The sequence below is a fragment of the Malania oleifera genome, chromosome 8, assembly GCF_029873635.1.
Source record: "Malania oleifera isolate guangnan ecotype guangnan chromosome 8, ASM2987363v1, whole genome shotgun sequence".
NCBI classification, from domain to species: Eukaryota; Viridiplantae; Streptophyta; class Magnoliopsida; order Santalales; family Ximeniaceae; genus Malania; species Malania oleifera.
In genome coordinates, this window is record NC_080424.1 from 93,208,900 (window position 1) to 93,226,108 (window position 17,209).

The following is a 17,209-nucleotide window of genomic DNA, read 5'->3' on the forward strand; positions in this document are numbered from 1 at the left end:
GTCAGGTAGTCCTATAAAAGTTGCCCTTCTTGCTTGGGAGGCAACACATGGTAAGATCTTGACCTTGGATTATTTGAAGAGAAGGATGATGTCTATCCCCAATAGATGCCCTCTTTGCATGGCTGATGTAGAATCAGTTGAGCACATCCTTCATCATTGCCCATGGACCAAGAATCTTTGAAATATGGCTTTGACACTGATCAAACAACGTTGAATTATCGCCAAATATGTGGAAGGGGAGCTCTAGGCTTGGTGAGGGATTCGGGTATCAAAGGAGAACAGAAAGGCTTTGGCTCTCATTCCTTTTGCAATTTTCTAATGTGTTTAGAAAGAGAGGAACAAGAGTGTTTAAAAACTCAACCACAGCACTCTTGATCAACAAAAAGCGGGGGTTTACAGTCATTACCAACTGGCATAGTGGGATTGTTGTGAATGATTATAAAATAATTGTTGATTTTTGTGACACTGTTTAGGGTGGTTGACTTTCTGTACTCCGGGCTAGCATCCCCTTGAAGCCCTTTCAATAAATTTCCTTTATGAATAAAAAAAAAAATAAGTATCCAAATCATGTACAGGGGCCATCTTGGCAGTTATCACAAAGAGTATGTTCTGGATATTTAATGAGACTAGACTGTAGGGATCCAAAACCACTGATACGTATGTGGTTTGGAGACTTGTCCAAAAGTTAAATTAACTCCCAGTCACACAATTCAACATATAATTTTCAATAAGTGTTGTGGCTTGTGAGCTAGTTCCTAGATTCTCCCCTAATGAGCCACTGAGATGCTATTATTCATATTTGCAGTACCTCAAAGGTGCACTGTGAAGGGGTCTTTTGTATCAGAATCAGTGCCTCACTCATATTCAGAGTTATATAGATGCAAATTAGGATAGTCATCCTCAAGATCCGCTACTAGGTATTGTGTTTTTGTTAGTGAAAACATAGTATCTTGGAAGAGTAAGCCACAAACTGTTGCGGCGTGATTGAGTGCTGAATCAGAATATAGAGCCATGGCACACACTACATGTGAGTTGATTTATCTGAATTGGAAGAACTTGGTTTTCGTAAATCTAAGCCCATGGATTTGATGTGTGATAATCAGGCTGCTATTTACATTGCTCAAATCCAATCTTCATCAGTAGGGCAATGCACAGTTTGGTGCAAACTGAAATAATCAACCAAACTGATCCAGTTTGATCCATTTGGTTCAGTTCCATACTTCAGTCAGTTCAGTTCCGTCCAAATTGCTCTACCGGGAAAATATTGGCTCATTTATTAGTTATTCTAAATAATTTTCAGTTCCAACCAAAGAAATTTGGCACACTCCTGCCTTCTTGGTAGTCCAAAGCCTAATCATCTTGTTCACTGCCCCAAATTCAAGACTCCAAAAGTCCAAGCCCATGGCTGCAGCTGACTGCTCCCACTCCCTAATCACAGTTGCAACCCAGCTTAGGGACCTACAGTCAGAAAATTGTAGAGAAGAGGAGAATCTGGAGATTGGAGAACCGAGAAGGTGAGAACTGACAAGGCTATGAATCTCTGATCTCTGAACCTAAATCTTCTTCTTCTTCTGTGGCTGACTGCTCCCATTCCCCAATCACACTCGCAGCACAGCTTAGGGGCTTAAGGTCAGAAAATTGCGGAGAAGAGGAGAATCTAGAGATTGGAGAACCGAGAAGGTGAGAACTAACAAGGCTATGAACATCTGGTCTCTGAACCTAAATCTTCTTCTTCTTCAATGGCTGATTGCTCCCATTCCCTAATCACACTTGCAGCCCAGCTTAGGAACCTACAGTTAGGAAATTGTGGAAAAGAGGAGAATCTGGAGATTGTAGAACTGAAAAGGCGATAACTGATGAGGCTATGAATGTCTGATCTCTGAACCTAAATATTCTCTCCCTCTGACATTTTCTTCAGTCTTATGTCTCTGCAATCTCCTGCTGTTTGTGTTTCTTTGCATTATGAATTGTAGCAGTCATAGATTCAGGACCTTGGACCTCCTCATTTGCAAGGTATGTCTCAGATCTGAAGCATATTTTTTACTATAAGTCTACAACCTAAGCTTTAAAATTATAACATACGAACTTATAAAACTTAACATTAAACAAATAAAGCACTAACAACTTGAACATGACAAAAACTAGATAGGAAAGAAGGTTGAAGTTGAAAAAAAATGGAAAAGAAATAATAAATTACTATTTTCAACAAAATAATGTTCCTAGGAAAATTTAAATTAATGAATCTCTTATGTGCCATATGGTGCGCCAGTGAGGAGTAACCTAGTTATTGTGAGGGGCAGTAGTAGGGGTATGGGTAGATCTAAAAATAACTTGAAATGAGACAGTAAGGATTTAATAGCCCTAAATTTATCGGAGAAAATTGCCCATGATCATGTAAATTGGTGGAAAAGGATTCATGTAACCGACCCCACCTAGTGGGACTTAAGGATTGGTTTGTTGTTGTATATCTCAGCAATCTCCTGCTGTTCTTGTTTCTTTCCATTATGGAGTGTAGAAGTCATAGATTTGGGACCTTGGACCTCCTCGTTTGTGAGGTATCTCTCAGATCTGAAGCATATTTTCGAAATCTGCTTCAGTTCACTGTTCTATTATTCTATCTCGCTTTTGAGTTTTGGGCTCAAATGTAGGCCTAGGGTTTCTGATCTTGGTAATTTATGGTGACTATATGTGCAGTCTTTCAATATAATGCCAAGAGACCTCATTATAGTATGACAGAACTTAGCAATCCTCTTGCTTTGATCTCACTGCCAGCCAAGAGGCCACAACATACATAGTGCAAGCATGATAGAATACGCTACTCTCTCCAACGGATCAATGTATTACTATTATGCATGCCCAATCCCATACATGCTACAGATGCATGATTTGCACTGTTTGCACAGCCCATATCAGTTTGGTCGGTATTCATGAAATTTAATATTTTCAGGAAGTTTGGATTTTAGAAGTATGATTCTCAAGAAGTTTGGTTTTTTTGGAAATTCAGTTCAATTTGGTTTTCAAAATGTTCAGACTGAACCAAAATGATAGGTTCAATTTCATTCTGTGACTAGTTTGGTTTGTAATCCCACTTAAATGAAAAAACTTCGGTTTCTTGACTTTCATCTCCAACTCGACCAAACCGACCAGTTGCACAGCCCTATCTACACGAAGCATATCAAAGTCGACTGTCATTTTATCCAAGAGAAAGTTGTGTAGAAGCTCAATCAAAGCATTCATGTGAAGTCCAAACACCAACACTATATTGTTACTAAAGCTTGAGGGGTACTCTGGTTAAATCAATTTGTAACAAGCTAGGAGCATATGACATCCGTGCTCAATGGGAGTGTTATTGGTTATACGGTATTATTATATATGCTAGTAACTAAGCATTAGTAAGCGTATTATGGCCATTGTCATGTACTTGGCATGTATCATAAATAGAGGGAGAGACCTATCTTTGTGATTAGGTCTTCCAACCTACACAATACTGTTAACAGTCTTATGGTCATTGTCATGTACTTGGCATGTATCAAAAATAGAGGGAGAGGCCTATCTTTGTGATTAGGTCTTCCAACCTACACAATACTGTTAACAGTCTTATGGTCATTGTCATGTACTTGGCATGTATCAAAAATAGAGGGAGAGGCCTATCTTTGTGATTAGGTCTTCCAACCTACACAATACTGTTAACAGTCTTCATCAACATCTTCTTCTTGACAATATGGCTATCATATCTCAACCAAATATGCAAGAGTTTTTATTTCTTAAGCATAATCTCAAATCTGCCAGTCAGTGAAGTGAAAGTCTAATGGCTCCAATATTGATGCAAAAGAAACACTAGAACGCTATTGTCATCAGTGATCAATAAAAAAAATCAACTGCAAATTCAACTGAAATGATTACATGCACTTAATAAGCAATATGTCATCAACATTACTTGAATTCCATTAAGTAATTCCTGGAGACATTCGTTTAATGCGGCCAGCTCTGCAGAATTTTTACCTAATAAAAGGTAAAATAGTACAATAAAATGTTATAATCAGAGAAATGACATCATGAGAACTCTTCAGCATGCATCAGCAAGTTTTTCCTTCCTAAGTGACATGAAAGCACAACATAAAAGCATACCAGGTTTGCTGTCATTCTCATCAATGTCCATAATGCCCAAGTCATCGTCATTGCTGTCATCATCATTGGATCCGTTTTTGTTACCATTGGCAAGACCTCCTGGTGGAGCTAGTGCAGGAACTTCAAAGCACATAAAATGAGCAAAAAAGGAACTCTGCAATATCAAAAATTGAAGAATTTATTAAACTCAAAAAGCGATACCATTAAATCTCAGGTATGAGTAGAAAATTATGGCTGTAACCTCATCTACGAGCAGTGGAATAAAAATTGTCAGCATCTTGGCATAAGCCTCAGAAACTGTAGAAGTGTCCGTATTATTAACATTTTGACCAGAACCAGCGGACGCTTCAAGCCAGACAGTTGGATTTCTTGATGCTTTGGTACTAGCACGAAGTTCATTAGCAAACTCACGAGCCTGTACAAGATTAATAGAACTATCAACATATATATTAAATTTTTACATGATTTAATATACATTAAAACTTAATAATTGGTAAACATAAGAAAATTACCAAATTTCAGGGGCTGAACTGAACTTGAATCGGTCACTAAATCTAAAATCTGAATTATTTTAACTATTTGGTATCTAATATCTGAATATGCATTGTTTTTCAATTTTAACCTTCTCAAAGCTTGAGTATAAATACTTGATAAAATTAATGAGCACTTACGTAAACTAAAGTTTTTAAATTAACATAAATAATACTTTATTATCATATATAAAATCAATAATTAAAATAAAAATAATATAATTTATTATTTTATAAAATTAAAATTTAGAATTTTTATTTTAATCACTTGGATATTGATATTTTTGTCATTTCATTTTTTATAAGGGATACAATTGGAAAAGAGACCTCTGAAAATGCATCAGACATGTTTCCATGTCTGAATCTATGAGAGGAATTTTAAGAAAATTTAGAGCTGCCACCAAATGCTCAATGTCTAACCAATACACTTATTTAGTGAACTAGTTTAGACACAGCATCTGTTCAGAGGTAATTCAGACAAACGCCCCCTTCCAAGTCTATGATTTTAAGGTTTTTATTTTATTTTAATTTGTTTAAGAAAATGCATGTAACATTGCAGTAATATTATGATCAAGTACTTGGCAGCAAAATGAAAAGAATCACCATACAGCCAGTTGAGCAACACCATATTCACTCATACACTTCTAAGTTTGTGCAATTTATAAATTATGAATTTAAATCAGGAAATACTGTTAGCTGGGCAGCACGGAAGCAGTACTTTGGTCACAATTTTAGGAGGGGAAAAATACGAGACCTTTAAAATAAGAAATAAAACTAGCTGAAGATGTAGCCCAGAATTCTACTCTTGATATTCGCCCTCCAACAATTTACAACCCACAAACACCCCCCCCCCCCCCCCCCGGGACCCGCAGCATGGGGCTAGGGAGGGAGAGAGAATGGTGTAGGTGGCAAAAGGAAAAAAAAATGCATGCAACCTTAATTAGAATATGGCTTTGATAGGATCATTCCTGATTTGACAATAAATTTTGCTGCTATCTTTTGGGAAGTAGCAACAATGGACAACTTAATATAGATTTAACCCCCATAATCTCCCAAAAAGCAAGGATCTCTCTCAAAAAAAATAAAATAAAATAAATTTACAAGCAGCTAAGCTCTTTTTTTAATAATTTTTTTAAACAAAGAAATTTACTAATAAAAAAGAAAAAAAATTTAAAAAGGAGACAGGATATCTTCCTGAAAAAAACGGAACAAAAAAAAAAAAGGCAAAAAAAAAATCTAGAATATAGACCACAGGCTATAATGCACTTTTTCCAATACAGAATATAATGATCGTCATGCTTTTTGTGAGGACTATAATAATCCAACAGAATAGTCATAAGATATGCGCTCAGCTTGGAGTACCTGAATTACAAGTCCAGGCTAAACTAAGTAAACAGATTTCTCCTATCATCAAGTTCACAGTGGTTTTTGCGAGTGAATTTAAATACCAGACACTCTTCTGCTAGTTAGCTAAGTGAATGCCAGACGCCAATCTGCCCAAATATAACCCTATAGTTATACTAATCCTAGCACTACAGTAATATATTCAGTAGGAATAAAATCTAAACAAATTTAAAAATACTAATAACAATAATAGCAACAATAATAGTGATAATGACAAAAACAAGAAGGGGGTGAGAAAGCAGACACTGGCAAAGCAGTAACTCCAGCTGACTATGGAACATAAGATAGCAATCAAATTAAGATAACTGAATGGACATACTACAGTTCTCTGACCTCACGGCGAAGAAGAAAGTTAAGGGAAACACAATAAGCTTTCCTCAATGGAGCCAAGCAGTTCTTATCAAGAGTCTGGAAAGCAAAGTTAAAGAAAATGAGATTTAGAAAGAAGGGGGATAAACCATTATTAGCATTGAAATAGAAAATGTGTTTTCTCTGTATTTTGACCTTTAAATGCTGCAAAAGACGAGCATATGTCCTGCATTTGTACCGTAGATCAGCGTGATCAGGCCTCTTCAACTGTCCTCGCTGTTTAAATCAATCAGATAATAAACCTGAAATCTTCAGTTCCAATAATTTGTAATTATTTTATTAAAAAAAGAAAAACATGATTGAGCTGTTGAAGAACCTGAGAGAAGTAGCTCTTGTCACTTATCATGAAATCAACCAAACTAGAAAAATAATTTCTCAAGAACTCTGATGCTCTTCGAACAAATGTACTTTTTAGTTTTTCAAGTTCTGTGCGCTTCTCTTTAACCTGTACAAGTTTGAGATAAAGATTAAAAATCAAGAATTTAATTCTAGATGCCATGTATATAAGCAATCCAGTTTCAGCATGAGAAACTTTAGCCATTAAAATGAGGAAAGAGAGAGGAGAAAAAGAGACCCTTTGATTGGGTTTTTCACGTACAGGTCAAAAATCATCAACAAACAGCACAGAATCCTACAAACCAAAAGTCATATGATTGCACTTTTAATTTGTGCGTGTGCACACATGTGTACACGTGTGTGCGCATTTGTGTAAGTGCACATTTAACTTCTTAAATTCCAATAACTGGAACATATATTTCTGTAGCTGACAGCAAAAAAAATTCCAACATTTCAAATGAAGGAGTGCACAGGGATGAGAATACCAAAAGATCTAAAACAAAGATACATTAAAATGTATGGTGCTTGATAAGACTATTTCCAAGGCCCAGAGTGCTTTTGTTTTTGGGGGGGGAGGGGGGAGGGGAGGATAGAGATTGTGGATGCCATTTTGATTGTGAATGAAGCCGTTGAGGACATTCGAAGGAGGAAGAAGAAGCGCTCATTTCTAAGTTGGACTTTGAAAAAGCTTACAATAGAATGAGTTGAAACTATTTGGATAAGATTTTTGTGAGGACGGGGTTTGGAGAGAGATGGTGTAGATGGAGCGAAGGCTGTAGGTCTAATGTGAATTATTCAGTGATAGTAAATGGTGAGCCAAGATCATGGTTTAGGGCCATGAGGGGGAATAGACAAGGGGATCCTCTTTCCCCATTTTTGTTTGTTTTAGTGGCTGATGTTTTGAGTAGGATGGTTGATACAGCGGTGGATAAAGGATTAGTGAAAGGTCAAGGAGTGGGGAGGGAGGAAATTATGGTGCCTCACCTTCAGTTTGCAGATGACACTATCTTTTTCTTGGAGGATCATAGGACTTCTTTTAAAAATATTTGGGGCTTCTCCAAATATTTGAAAGGGTGTCAGGGCTTAAGATTTATATGGGGAAGAGTGGTATCACATCTATTAACGTGCCTGCATAGCATGTTAGGGAATTAGCTTTGGAAGTAGGGTGTGCTGAGTTGGAACGGAAGCTGTCCTATCCAGAGGTTCCTTTGGGGGTAATCCTAGATCAGTTAGTTTTTTGGGATCCGGTGGTGGAGAGAGCATCCAAGTGTTTCGACGGGTGGAAGGGAGCTCTTTTTCTTTAGGAGGTATGATTACCCTAAGTCAAGCTTGTTTTTCTTGTATCCCGTTGTATTTTCTTTCTATTTTCAAAATACCAGTAGGAATTGCTACTAAGATTGAGAGAATTATAAGAGATTTTTTCTGGTCAGGGGGAAGGGGTTTTAGGAATCATTTGGTGAGATGGAAGGTGATATGTAGGACTAAGAGGGAGGGCGGTTCAGGTCTTGGAAATTTGGTGTCTAAGAACACAGCTCTTTTGGCTAAATTGCTTTGGTGGTTCCCGCTAGAGGATTCTTCCTTGTGGCATAAAGTTAGCAAAAGCAAGTTTGGACTTGATGGGAACGGGTGGATTACTAATTTGGGTTATAGATGTTCTTCAGAAAGTCTATGGAAAGCTATTTCCCAGATTTACCCTCTTTATTCCCCATACCAAATTTGTGTTAGGTAAGGGTTGTAATATCCGTTCTTGGAAAGACCTTTGGTTGGGGAATGTTGCTTTTTCCACCTCTTTTCCTCACCTATTTAGCTTCAGCTCAAGGCAGAATGATCCCATTTATTCTCTTAGTGTAGATCCGAGCAGTCCTTTACCTTCTTGGGATTTTCACTTCAAGAGATTCTTGATTGACAGGGAAACAGTTAGAGTTATCTTCTTTGTTGATCATGTTGAATAATTGTCAGGTATCTTCGGAAGATGATAGTCGATCCTGGTTGTTGGATCCTTCATGGGTCTATTCTTGTAAATCTTTCTGTGAACTCTTGGTTGGCACCAATTTCTCTCCTCCACTCTACAAATTATTCGGAAGGTCAAAATGCCCCCTAAGTCAAAGCATTTCTTTGGTTGGTTGTTCTTAATAGGATAAATATGAATGACTTGCTGCAGATAAGGATACCTTAAAAGGCTCTCTCCAGATATATGCGTGCTTTACTTTGATTGCACAGAATCTGTTCCGTATCTTTTCTTGCATTGCGATTTTGCATGGAAGGTGTGGAACAAACTATTCAATTACTTTGGAGAAAGTTGGGTTTGTCCAAGGACAGTGGAGGAGTTTTTGGCAATATCTTTTATTGGGTTTGGTAGGAAGAAGGAAGGACTTGCATTATAGAATTGTGCTTTATTTGCAGTGTTTGGGATTTGCTGATGTGGGGAAAGGTTCATTTTCTGCCCTTCTTTTTTTTTGGGGGGGGGGGGGGGGGGGGGGGTGGGGGGTCTTCTCAGATTTTGTTGAGGAGATGTCTTTTCTCCTGATTGCACATTCTTTTTCTATCTAATGAAGTCCTTTTTCTATCCCAAAAAAAAGACATAAATGTGAATGTATTTTCTCCTCTCTTTTTTTTTTTTTTCGCTGGGGAATTGGGGAGTTTGAAAATCATGTGTTTCACAGCAAAGAATTGAACCAAACACATCTCATACTACATCAAAATACTCAAATAGATCCATACATCCTTGGTTCATTATTAAAATTGCCCATGTCACTTAAACAGAACCTGGTATCAACTCTGTTATGGCTGGTAGATACTAAAAAAAACCATAACTCCAATTCATGACTTAGAATTAAAAGCCTTTTTCCCGGGTAGTTCACATACTTTGTTATACAGACTATTGATCCTTTTAAATAAAATGGTGATTCTGAAATACAAGATCGCAAATATTTCAAGATCTTAAAAAAAAAATTAATTTTTTAACTTATTTCAGTAAATGGTATGAGAAAAAGACAAATATTTTGTGGGCCTAGATGCATGCATCATTATTTCAGTTTTAATTGAATGCTCCAGATCTCCCCCACCCCACATCGACCCTACCCCTTCCAAAAATAAAAAAGATAAAACAAGATTAAAAAAAAAAAATGCAGCATGAAGTGCTATTTTGATTCTAGAAAATTGCAAAACCACAATATGGGCTCTAGTGCTAATACCACATCCATATTCTGACTTTAAAAAGTTAAAAGCCGGACAGTAACTACACGCTTTCTGTCTAGCAAATGCCTACAGGAGTCTACACAAGAGACATATGCTCATTTCGTAGGCCGATCCTACTATTTTCTAAATGAAGTTTCTGCTGAAGCGCAATATTGTCAGATAAGTCACTGAAACAAGAAAGGCAGAGGGTACATACAGCTCTTATGTTTGCATAGCTGGAATCCAAATTAGGTACTTCAAGACCACGTAAAGCACTGGTTAACCACTCACATGCTTCAATATTTTGAAGCATGCGTCCTTCATCAAATGCACCCCCTGTTAGACAGCCTGCATACTACAACCAATTGAAACATGATTAAAAGGATTATTGCCCAAATACTTCATTCAAAATCAAATCCATCATTGTATGGCAGATATACTTCATGCACCAACATACCTCAGATGGAACACGCAAACGCTCATTAAGTTTATCTAATTCTTCAATGAGAGCTTTATTATTTACAGACTGCAACTCCAGCTTGTTATTGCGGGTTTCAATCTAGATATAACAGAAATGTCATACAACTTGTTAAAATTCAACACACAAAAATGTCATAAAATTTTATATCCAAAATTACTTCCAACATTTTTTTTAGAAACAAACAAAGCACCTAATGAAGCAGAATCCCATGTGACCATCATTATTATCTTTTTTCGTCAACATGCGACGAACATGGCAACTAGATTATTCTCTCTTTAGGCAGTAAAATTCAGATTTTGAGTCAATTCACTTATTGACAAAAAATATAGAACTAGTGTAGGATACTAAAACCTATCCTAGGGCCCTCTCTTATGGTGAAAAACAATTGTTAACCTTGTTTCTGTTTCAGAGTTGTTTGTCAGAGTAAATTCAATGATGTTGGACTCCTGTTCTGCATTAAGGGCACTAAGAGTATGGATGCTTGATCTAAATTGTTGGCCCATTTCCTAACCACTTTAGCTTTTGATTGGTGATTAATTTTATTCATTTAATTAATCCTCCAACAATTAATAAGGAAGTAGCCACTTTTCTCAGGATCAATCCTGCCAAAAGATGGAGGAAACTAGATAAAAATGCACCTTTTTGTCAGCTGTCCTTCAAAATCCTACCCTCCATAAAATTAAAAAGGAATACATCACATCAAATTGTTACGAATGCAATTGTCAACAGCCAAACATAACTGAAGCCTTACTGACTCAATATCCTCTCTCATGTGTCTAAGCTTCACATTGAAAATGCCTAACCATTCATCCATATCATCAACACAATTTGTGGCTGACTCAAGCCCTTGCAACACCTGCATGATACAAAAATTGACAATTAAATACCCAAACGATGACTGTCATCACAGATGACCTTGTATATAATTACTCTGAACAATAATATAGTTCATCACCAATGACACAAAAAAATTTGATATTCAGTGCATCCAAAAAGAAAACTAAACAAATCATTGATATAATGAAGATTAGTGCTGGTAAAAGACCAGTGCCGTTATTGTTCAAGTAATGTAAAGGGAACAAGCCCAAAGGTTGGCTTTGTAGAGTGAGCAAAGATGAACAAAATAAGTTACTATGAACATCATTCCAAGGAATATGAATGAAATTAAAAGGTTTAACAGGGGAATGGAAGACAGAATCAGAACATATTGAGTTACGAAAGAATTTCAAGCTTGAGTATAACCCAGAAAAGATGGTCCTGAACAGAATAGAATGGCAAAACATTGAACTAGGAAATTAAACATTGAACTAGGAAATTTGGACTGGTAATACCCTACCAGCCACCGAAGGTGTGGATAGAGAAACTACACAAGAAAAGTATGATCACAGACAAAAAAGATGGAATTCGAATAAAACTAGGTCAATAAACTTATATGCAAATAGATTAAACAAAACTGTACCTCTTCTATCAAGGGTTCATTTTCCAAAATGGCATGAACATTAGCTGCCTCCAAAGCAAGAAGTTCTCGCTTCAATCTTTCAGAAAATGCCTCTGCTTCACCAATTCCCATTACATAACTGCATACAGTGCCACTCACATATTTGTTAAGATAAGTATGACATTCACAACAAGTAGGCAACTAGATAGAGAAGCAAAAAGGATTCCAAATTGGATTTATCATAAGCAATATAATTATTAAGGTAAGGATATGTCTAATTGAGTCAGTTAACCACACTAAACTTACAAAAGAGCCGAAATTAGGGCAGTATAAACCCCCTTTATACAAAATGTAGCCATGGTGAACAAAAACTCAAAGTAAATTATACACTTAATTCTAGGTAATACATGGTTTAATCACTTTTGAACAACTTCAAGAACTTTATGGAATATAATTGGAATAAAAATAGGCTTTACTCCTCCTTTCATTTGCTTTTGCAGCATACCGTACAATAAAGCTTACCCACCATAGTGTTACTTCATACATAATAATATATCAGCAGATCACAATCTTCTTGTTGAATAAAAGTAAAAATTGCGTGTGCAAATTCTAAGAAAATAAACACACTACATGCATGAAAGGAAGATAAGTGCATATGAAGCCCACAAATCCACTTCAGAGCAAGAAAAATAACTACTACTTACGTGCCCAAAAGAGCCTCCATATCCTCTTCTTCAGCTTGGGACACAAGTTCTTTTTCAACAGTTACTTTCAAGTCATTTTCTGTCACCGTGGTTGCAACAGGTCCTTCTTGAATATCTCCACCTTGACTACTAACTGTGGTTGTATTTTCCTACATCAAGATTATGAACATTTAAGACTAAAGTAGGCAGATGCTTGAAAAAAAAAAATAATAATATAGCTAATTCTTATACCAACAGTCAGTAATAAAATAAGGATCTTAATAGTCATTTTCAAAAATGGAATCTAAAAGAATGAATTCATTGTTAATAATGTTTAAATTATTAAAAAAAAGACTATATCTGTCCACAGGGCTGTAATCGGTTTTATTCGGTTTGGTTATTAACAAAACCGAACACTGAACCGAAATTTTAAGTCTTAAAATTTCACAAACTGATACCAAACCGTAAACCATCAATTCATAGAAAACCAAACCACCGGTTTTCTGGTTCGATTCGGTTAAACTTCGGTGTTCAAAATTTTAAATTATAACAAACTCTCAGCCTTTAGCCTCCATGGACCTGCAGGCCGCAGCCCACGCCCAAGACATGGGCCCAGCTTGAAAAGCTGAAGGCTGAAGAGGAGGGAGGGGTGGAGTTGGTATTTATAGGAAGGGAAACCAATTCCCTTCCCATGTGCAACAGATGTGGGATGAGAAGCGTGAGCCATTTAGAGCAACAGTGCTTGTGTTTCCGGGGATTAAAGAAGGAAGCATGGATCCGGAAGAGGAGCATTTTGAGACCCCAGAGCAGTAACAAGTGCTGCAGACTGCAGAGTGAAGAAAGAGGAGTGCGTGGAGGCCATGCGTTGCCAGAGAATCAGTTCGCCGGGGACAGCAAGAGCTCTGCAACTTCCGGCGAGTTGACATGGATGCTTCCCAAAATTGGTTGGCCTTCTCTCTAGCCGGCGGTCCAAGTCCTAAACTTGAGGGCTTTCTCAGTGGCTGTGGTGGTTCGGTCGCATCTAGAGGACTACTTGGTCATTTTCTCGGAAAAACTCCGGCGACTGCATCCAAAACAGCCGCAAGCTTACTGCGCGGGTTCTCCAATGAGCAGAAGCCTGCTGCTTGAACTGCACAGGTTCTCTGAAATCTGAATATTAGTATTATATATTATACATTTACAATTTATTAATTCGGTTTTGGTCCAGTTTTCAGTTTTTAGGTAACTTTTGTATACCCCTATCTGTCCATGCATAGATGCATTTACTTTTCAGAACATTAAGCTTTCAAAGAAGGTCTCATGATTTGGAACTAAAAGTTCTCTTAAAAAAAAATCTGATCACTCATGGTAAATTCTCAATCATAAAACAATAAGAAGAGGTGATACAAGAGTAGCATATCACATCCAGAGCATCAGAAAAGGTAGCTGCTTATTGTAATATAGAAATATATCATGGAATATGACTGGAATGATGACTTCAAATTAACTAAAGGATAGAAAATAATGATTAGCGAAACAGTACTATATGAATGTAAAAAAAAGGATGAAGAACCATAATGCACACCTTTGCCCAAAGAGCCATCTCCACAACATCTATACCAACAACTTTCGGAAGGCGACCCAGTATGTCTTTGCAAATATTTAAGATACATAGCAGAAGACGATTCCTACAAGAAGAAACAAGAAAAATAAGAAAATAGGTAGAGAATGAGAGAATCAATAGCATAGTCCAAGAAGAAAATAGTTTGGGAAAAAAAATAGGTTTAACATGCAGTACATATTTCAGGGTGCTGGATTTTACAGGCTTACCTGTCATCAATATTGCGCATTGTCCACTGAGGTGGTGCAACACTCTGGCTTCTGAGATTATCAAATCCCTACAAATTTTTTTTTTTTTTTTTGGGGGGTGGGGACAAAGAGCAAAGGAGAAGGGAAAAAAAACATTAGAACTTCCAAGCAGAAGATTTTGCACAAGTGGTAGAATATCTCTCATCCAGCTTGTTATTAGCCAGTTCTTAAACCAATAAAACATCATCAGGGCCAGAGGTAAATAGAATATGAATCATTACCAGCATAAAAGTACACCCACTGGGATCATTTGCTATAACCTCTACCTTTGAAAGATGCTTCAGCTTGTATAATTTTGCTGGCTACACATGTAAAAAAAAGTTAAGAAAATATCGGTCAGGACATAATCATAAAAGCATAATAATGGTCAACAAGACTTAGCATTCAGCATGTATTAACCAACCTTCTGTTGACGCGATTGATGCCTTTATCACTAGTTCTTTTTTCATTTTAAAATGCTCATTTTCAAATTTTATAAGGCATTATTTCAGTTAAAAGGATAACATGCGTTGCTTGTATGTGATTTACAGTGTTTTAGTTAATGACACAGGCCATGAACAGAACCATCTCCACATTGCTCATACTAAAATAACACGTTAGAACTTTCATATTACCAGAAGATTATGATATTATTTGTACTTCGCTGTGTGCATATCATTAAATTAGAATCTAGTTCAACTTTAAAGAATCTGAAATCAAATGTTCTCTGAAAAAAGCATGCTAAATAGGCAAGTACCTCAAGAACTCCTCCAGTAGAATATTTTAAGACACGAAGAAAAGCTTTTGTCCGTTGTCCTTTTGATTTTGCTGCATAAACCACAAGCTGTCATGGACCATGCCACACAAGATTAACCATACTAAGTGGCCTCAGAAATCATTCTACAGGCTCTGTGTGTGTATATCTTTCTCTGTGTGTGCACATACATACATATAGATGACAACACAATAATATTTGATTTAATAAATAAAGGTTTTGTTTTCCTGAACTAATAATGGATCAGAGGCGCCTACTAGTGGAGGGCAACCAGATATAAAGTAATAAAGTCACATAAGAAACAACTTTAGGAGAAGGTAAGCTCAATATATAAGAACCAAGGGAAACAATACAAACAAGGGATGATTAGCAGAATCTACTGAATCTCTTAACAGCAGGTATGTAGATCTGGACATCCCCTCTCATAAAACAATAACCTCATTACAACTGAAATTCAAGCCCATGAAGGCTGTTTGATTCCTAGCTTTCCAAATGAGATAAGACACAAGCTACCAGGATGAGGTAGCTGTAATCTGATTTGGGGCACTTTGCCATTCTTGAAAGCCTTGTAATAAAGTCACATGAGAATCAAAAATAATTGGGCTAACAAAAATCTTTCTTAGCCTAGAGTAATGACTAGCATTAGGACTCAAGTGGAGAGTCCAAAGAATTTTTAATCACAATAGATGTACATCAAGAATCTACTTTGAGCCCTTATCTTTTCATTTTAGGGATTGGTGAACTCGCTAGGAGTATCCAATTTGGTTTTATGTCTAGGAGATCAACTACATTTGTCTTTTAAAAAGATTAATGGAAAGGTTTAAGGACAATAAAAGGGACTTGCATATTGTATTTATTGACCCAAAGAAAGCCTATGATAGCCTAGGGAAGCTCTATGATGGATTTTACAAAAGAAGGGAGCTATGTCGTAGGTAAAATAATGTCATTAATGATATGTATGATAGAGTAACGACTAGTGTTAGGTCTGCAAGTGGAGAGTCTAGAGAATTTCCAATCACAATAGTTGTACATCAAGATTCAAGAGTCTACTTTGAGCCCTTATCTTTTTGCTTTGGATGATCTCATTTTGATTGATGGAAGTATGAGTGGAGTAGAATCAAAGTCAGAATTATGGAGAAAAATTTAGAATCTGGAGATTTTGGAATAAGTATAAAAAAGATAAAATATATGAAATGTAATCCAACAGTAGCAGATTTCGATAACTTTGACCTATTATGCAAGCAAAGGAGAAATCGAAGAGGATGTATAATGAAGGAGTGCTTTGAGTGTGCTAAGTGATCGTAAAATACCCTTAAAATTAAAAGGAAAGTTCTATAAAATAAGACTAGCCATGCTATATGGGTTAGAATGTTAGGCAACTGAGAAACAACATATCCAAAAAGTAAAAGTTGTCGAAATGTGAATGCTAAGATAGATGATTGGTACAAAATTAAAGGATAAATTTCAGAACGAATATATTCGCAATAAGTTAGGCATAGCACTGTAGAAGATAAGATAAGGAAAGGAAGGCTTAGGAGGTTTCAACATCTAAAACGCAAGCAAAATAGTGCACCAATAAGGAGAAGTTAGCTAGTTACTATTACTGCTAGTAAAAAGGGGAGTAGACCTAAAATAACATGGAGTGAGATAGTAAGGGTTTAATAGCTCTTAAGCTATCCAAGGAAAATGCCCTCAATCATGTGGATTGGCTGAAAAGGATTCATGTAGTCAACCCCACCTACTAGGACTTAAGACTGGCTTCTTCTTCTTCTTCTTCTTCTTCTTCTTCTTGTGTGCTAGAAGAGTTCAACTCATCATTTCAGTTTTAATGAGTATCTATCACTATTGGGCTCCTTTTTTGTCCTTCCAGCCTTTATTATTAGGTGTTTGAGCAAAAATTAAAAAATAATAATAATAATTCTTTGGAAAGACAAGGACATTATGGCTGTTTCTTGTAATATTGGTTGGGATAAAGTTTGTAAACCTAAGGCTGAAGGTGGTCTAGGTCTCAAAAGCCTCAATGAAATGAAAGTTGCTTATGCTGCCAAGCTTCTTTGGATG

At 36.6% G+C, this 17,209-nt stretch overlaps 1 protein-coding gene across 1 annotated transcript in view; it reads right to left on the reverse strand.

Moving 5' to 3' along the window:
- Nucleotides 1-17,209, reverse strand: part of LOC131162474 (exocyst complex component SEC3A) — a 56,282-nt gene that overhangs the window by 35,795 nt on the left and 3,278 nt on the right. The window contains exons 2-16 of the mRNA XM_058118999.1: nt 15,131-15,201; nt 14,616-14,696; nt 14,356-14,423; nt 14,111-14,213; nt 12,568-12,716; nt 11,885-12,002; nt 11,177-11,281; nt 10,402-10,503; nt 10,162-10,299; nt 6,748-6,876; nt 6,567-6,647; nt 6,396-6,470; nt 4,370-4,543; nt 4,129-4,282; nt 3,938-4,002 (exon numbers count right to left, since the gene is read on the reverse strand). Of these exons, the coding sequence (XP_057974982.1) occupies nt 3,938-4,002; nt 4,129-4,282; nt 4,370-4,543; nt 6,396-6,470; nt 6,567-6,647; nt 6,748-6,876; nt 10,162-10,299; nt 10,402-10,503; nt 11,177-11,281; nt 11,885-12,002; nt 12,568-12,716; nt 14,111-14,213; nt 14,356-14,423; nt 14,616-14,696; nt 15,131-15,201 (1,613 nt within the window). The remainder of the gene's footprint in view (nt 1-3,937; nt 4,003-4,128; nt 4,283-4,369; nt 4,544-6,395; nt 6,471-6,566; nt 6,648-6,747; nt 6,877-10,161; nt 10,300-10,401; nt 10,504-11,176; nt 11,282-11,884; nt 12,003-12,567; nt 12,717-14,110; nt 14,214-14,355; nt 14,424-14,615; nt 14,697-15,130; nt 15,202-17,209) is intronic.